Source organism: Fulmarus glacialis, unplaced genomic scaffold (assembly GCF_000690835.1).
Source record: "Fulmarus glacialis isolate BGI_N327 unplaced genomic scaffold, ASM69083v1 scaffold4126, whole genome shotgun sequence".
Taxonomy (NCBI): Eukaryota; Metazoa; Chordata; class Aves; order Procellariiformes; family Procellariidae; genus Fulmarus; species Fulmarus glacialis.
The window spans coordinates 61,189-66,262 of NW_009216084.1; the positions used below are offsets into that span (position 1 = coordinate 61,189).

Sequence of the window (5,074 nt, forward strand, 5' to 3'; positions counted from 1 at the left end):
AAACTCTCTGTATTGCACTCAAAAAGAGTGGTTTGCTCAGGCGTGGGTGCACAGCCGCTGCAGGCTCACTCTGGCAAACATATCCTTCTGCTTCCACTGCCAGGTCCCTTCCAGCCTCTTCATAATCCTTCCCCCAGGCCACCAGGTCTTCCCTGGCCTCCAGGAACCCCCTTGTCCTCCTTCTCCTCCTCCACGTGCCAATGCTCAACGGCCTCTTTCACCCACATCAGAGCAAACCAGAGATGCTGCAGTGGTTTAGACAGCCCCCAAGGACAGCAGGTCTTGAACCCCATCCTGGAATCAAGGAGGCCCCATGCCCATCTGGCTAAGAAAAGGATTCAGGCAGTGTAACTCAATGGGCATTGAGCATCTGGCCAAAAATGCACTTCCACTGCGCAAGGAGGTACCCACATTCACATCCACGGGGGCTTGGCTAGAAAAACCAAGCCAATTTCCAGCAGCGACCATGGGCAGAGTTAGCCTGTGCACCTCGGGACAGAGAGCACAGGAACACGGTGGCCTTGCAGAGACTTACATCAGGAGCTGCGTCCTAAGCAGGGGCATGAGATGCATTTCAGGCTGCAGATACACCTAGAGGGAGCCATCCCTGGTCGCATGAAGGCTTTCTCCTGGGATGTCCCGTCCTGCTCCTGGGATGTCCCATCCCACTCTTGGGATGTTCTGTCCCACTCCTGGGATGTCCACCCCTGCTCCTGGGATGTCCTGCCCTGTTTCTGGGATGTCTTGCTCTGAGCTGGGCCAGGCAGGGCTATGACCAGCTCTCCCAGGAACAGAGCCACCCCCAGCCACCCAGGAGCTCTGCATGGATCCCCCTCAACACAACTCATGACATGGACAGGAGCTCATTAAGATGCAAACACCAACCCCGTTTTTCAGAGGAGGGTGAGAAACTACCCCCACTCTCAGCCCCAACTCGGTTAGCTGCTGGATGGGTGATTTGCTCTGCTCCGTGTCCCTCTCATGTGCTTTTGCTTTGACTCGCGGACCTTTGTCTTCCTGGCCATTTTCTGCAGGTTGTACCCCTGGGGGAGTCCCATTTTCTGTTCTCCCTCTTGGCAGGCCCCAACCTTCCCACTGAACTCAAGAAGGGTGGTGGGACAGAGGGTACCCCACCCATCTCCAAGGCACTAGATCATGAGGTTTAGTACCACCTGTAGAGCCAGTCCCCATGTCTTAAGTCTAGATCAGATTTTAAAATCTTGTCTTTCTGGCCTCTGGGACATCCCGTGTCAGTGGGTTTCTTGCTTTTGTGTATGCTGCATGGAAAATAAAAGCATTGTCCATTTGCAATGGGATGGTCTCATTGGTGCCTCTCAGTCCTTGCCTCATGCCATATCCTCTCATGTCTCTCCACAGCTGCCCCAACTCCTCCAGGGCATCCAGGTTTTGTGGCTCTCGTTGAAGAGAACCCAGTGCTGCCCAGGAGCTGGGAGAGTCCAGTTTGCTTGTGACACCAGTGTTGGAGAAGCCATCCCACCCCAATGATGTTACCCCCAAGGCAGGAGCCCCTTCCTGCAACTCCTGTCCATCCCCAGGAGATGTGCTGTTTGCACTTGGAAAAGGGGGATGGCAAGTAGAAAGCACATTTCCAGCTCTAAAGGTTGCAAAGAAAGTCTTAAAAATGAGCCTCATTCTTTAAATAAATAAATAAAACCAGATACTTCTCCAAAAAAAACCATTCAAAGCTCTTTTCCTGATTTCACAGAAAATGCTCTTAGACATCATGAGGAAAGCAATGCTGAATGAGTACTTAAAAGCCAAAGAAACTCCCAACTCCATGGGTCTGCAGGTGCAAGTCCTTCCGAGCACCTTGATTACCCCACAATTATCCCTCCCAGGGCAGAAACACCTGAACCCTTTGCCGGCAGGTGCCTGCATGAGGAGGGGGCAGGAGGAAGGACCCCTTTAGCAGAGAGCCCAGCTCTACCTGCTATAAAAGGCCCAAGAAGGAGGCAGGCAGGGTGTGCTCTGGGTGAGGAGGTTGTGATTGTGGTGGGGAGGCCAGGTGGTTCAGAGCCATGGTGAGTAGCTGTGGGGCTTGGCTTTGCTCTCTGACTGCTGTGGCTGGTCCTTCCCAGCTTTGCAGGAGGATGAAACTGGAGGTAGCTTTTCTTTCCAGCTGGGGGAAGGTGTCTTGTCCTTGCTTGTGGTCTTCCCTGGGGGTGAAAGTGGTTGTGGAGGAGCATGTGAGCCCTGGAGAAGGGGCTACTGGGGGTGCAGAGCTTGAGCTTGGGAGCTGGTCTCCAGAGCTGGCTTGGCCTTGTAAGGCTGGTGTCCACCTCTTCCTGGCCTGGGGAGGACTACCCTACTGAAATGTCTTCAGACCTGCCTGTGCCCTTGTGTGAAGATATTCTGAAGGTCTTGCTGGCAGCATTTGATACAAGACTCAGCTAGGTGCCCATCTGGTGTTGCTGTGGGGCTGAGGCAGACTGGAGCAGGGGATGAAGGTCTCTGTGAAGACTGGCTCAGCATCTCTCTTCTGGCCCTGGTGTGGGTGGTGGTTAAGGCTGTCCTGGGACTGTTTGAGTTGGAAGAGACATGCAGTGGTGGCTGAGGGCTGATACATTAGACACCAGCCCTCAGAGCAGGACCCTCTGCTCCAATGTAGGATGTACTGTGCCAGGCTTCTTGCACAAAGAGAATCTGAGAGTTGCTGTGCTGGGTCTCCAGCCCAGTGTCCTGCCCAGGCCACAGCTAGAAGCAGGTGGTGAGGGCAGGCTAAGTCTTGGGTAAGCCCATCTGAGACTTTCCTATCTTGTAGCTCAGGACTTCCTGAAATGGATGTGTGGTTTTTTTCCCTAGTAAGCCTCATGGAAGTCTTGAGTCCAGTCTCCCTGAACCCAAAAGCCTGGTTTTCACAGCCTCCTGTGTCAAGGAGTTCAACAGCTCAACCACACTTTCTGCACAGGGACTCCCCTTTGGTTCAAGCCAAGAGCAGTTGCTTCATGGGGCAACTGCTGGTCTTGTATGGAGAAGATGAATAATTGGTCCCTACCCATCCTTGCTTGGATCCTCTCTAGCTGTCTCCATCCAGCTGATCCTGAATGGCTGTATCTAGTCTAAATGGAGATGAGAAACTGCTCTGACAGTCAATTCTTGAAGCCCAACAGCACAGGCTTCTCCCATCAGAGAGAGGCAGAAGTCCTCTGCTGCTGCCCATCTGAGTGGGGAGAGGTCTGCCTCTACCTCCCTGGGAAGGGCGTGGGGAGGGAGTCTGCTGTCTAAGGCTGGCTGGGCTGAATCATTCCCTCCTGCCCAGCTGAGAGCATCAGGTGAAGTACCTGGCAAGGCTGTCTGTGCCCTGTCTTCTGCTCCAAGACAGGATCAGCAGAGCAAAGAGAAGAAACCATGAGCAGTTGGTCTTGTCAGCCATCACGGGCTGTAGGTTCAGCAGCTGGGCTTGGTGGCCTGCTCCTGGGAACAGGGTTGTTGAGCAATGTAATGAGTGCTGGGATGCAGAGGGACCCACTGCAACGCCCTAATCTCTGCACCAACCTTGGTGGGAGATTGCAACCTCTCTCTGAAGGGCTAATGCTTAGTTGTTGCTTGTTCAGCAGCTTGTGGGGGCCTGCTAGGGACAAAAAACCCTGGCTGCCACCAAGCTGGGTGAATGCTCCTCTTGTCTGTAGGTTGTTGGCCATGTGCTCTCTAAAGGCACCAGAAGTGCCAGCTTTAGTCTAATTCCTCAGTGCACATTCCTAACCTCCTCTTCTCTCCCATCGCCTTGCAGAGGGAGTGTATTTCTGTCCACATTGGCCAGGCTGGTGTCCAGATGGGCAATTCCTGTTGGGAACTGTATTGCCTGGAGCATGGGATCGAGCCAGATGGCATCATCTCCTCCAATGCATCCTCAGGGCAAGTAGACTCTTCGTTTGGGACCTTCTTCAGTGAGACTGGATCAGGAAAGTATGTGCCCAGAGCAATATTTGTTGACCTGGAGCCCACTGTAATTGGTAAGTCATGGAAGGTCTCCAAACCTCTTTGGGGAAGGTGGGGGCAATAGGGGAGTACCTTCTCTGCCCTGGAGTGTAGTGTTGGCCACCTAAACTGCTGGTGAGGCTGCCAGCTGCCATGTGAAAATTCATCTAAATTAGTGCAAGTAACCTGGTAAGCAGTGGATCTTGTGCCAGCGACACTCATGAGATCTCAACTTCCTCCAGATGAGATCAGGACCGGGACCTACCGCACACTTTTCCACCCAGAGCAGCTCATCAGTGGCAAAGAAGATGCTGCCAACAACTATGCTCGGGGCCACTACACCATTGGGAAGGAGATCATTGACTCGGTTGTTGACAGAACTCGGAAAATGGTAACAACCCTGTGGAGGGTCTTCTGCATTAGCCACTCTGGTGTTGCCCTGGCCATCAAGAGATGCACTGGGAGGAAGGGCAAGCAGATCTTGGTCAGCTTGACCATGCCCCTGTGACCAGGAACAACATGATGAGATGCATGTGGGTGTATGTCTTGCTGGTTGGGACTTGAGGGGAAAACAAGGGTCTAAAGATGCCTCCAGCTCAAGCAGAAAAACAAGCAGCTGTGATTTAACTGTCCAGGCAAGAGGGCAATGTCACAGCTCAGCTTCTGGCTAGTGTCTCCTCTTAGGCCCCTCCTCCCTTGTGCAGTAGCTTCTGGAGTATAAGGTTTCACCCATGTAAATGCTCAGAACTGCTGTGATAACACTAAGATATTCTTGATTTAGGTGGAACCTCTTAGTGGCCTTCAGACTTCTCCTCATCTTCTTGACTGCTAGTATCATGAGTCTCTATCTGACCCAATATGTCACTCACTCAGGCCAGGCCTTTCTTCCTGATAAAACAGGAGATAATTTAAAAGCAGCTGCATTTGCTGTGTCTAACAGATCTCGCCTGTTAGAAGTGGAAGGTGTGTGGAAGCAGTAGTAAAAAAAAAAAAGCCTTAAACTTGATGGTTGAACACAGTACTTCAGCTTAATTTAAGTCCAAGGAGACCAGAATAACTCCAGTAACATGGTCCTTCTGGTTCTTTCCCTGGTGCTGCAGACTGAGCAGTGCAGTGGTCTCCAAGGGTTCCTGGT

The 5,074-nt window shown here is 52.3% G+C and overlaps 1 protein-coding gene across 1 annotated transcript; it reads left to right on the plus strand.

Moving 5' to 3' along the window:
- Positions 1-313: 313 nt before the first annotated feature.
- Positions 314-5,069, plus strand: LOC104077785 (tubulin alpha chain-like; the record flags this gene model as incomplete). The annotated part of the gene is made up of 4 exons (XM_009579152.1): positions 314-403; positions 3,752-3,974; positions 4,182-4,330; positions 5,040-5,069. Coding segments are annotated over exons 1-4 (492 nt in total), but the record flags the coding sequence as incomplete, so codon positions are not given.
- Positions 5,070-5,074: the final 5 nt, after the last annotated feature.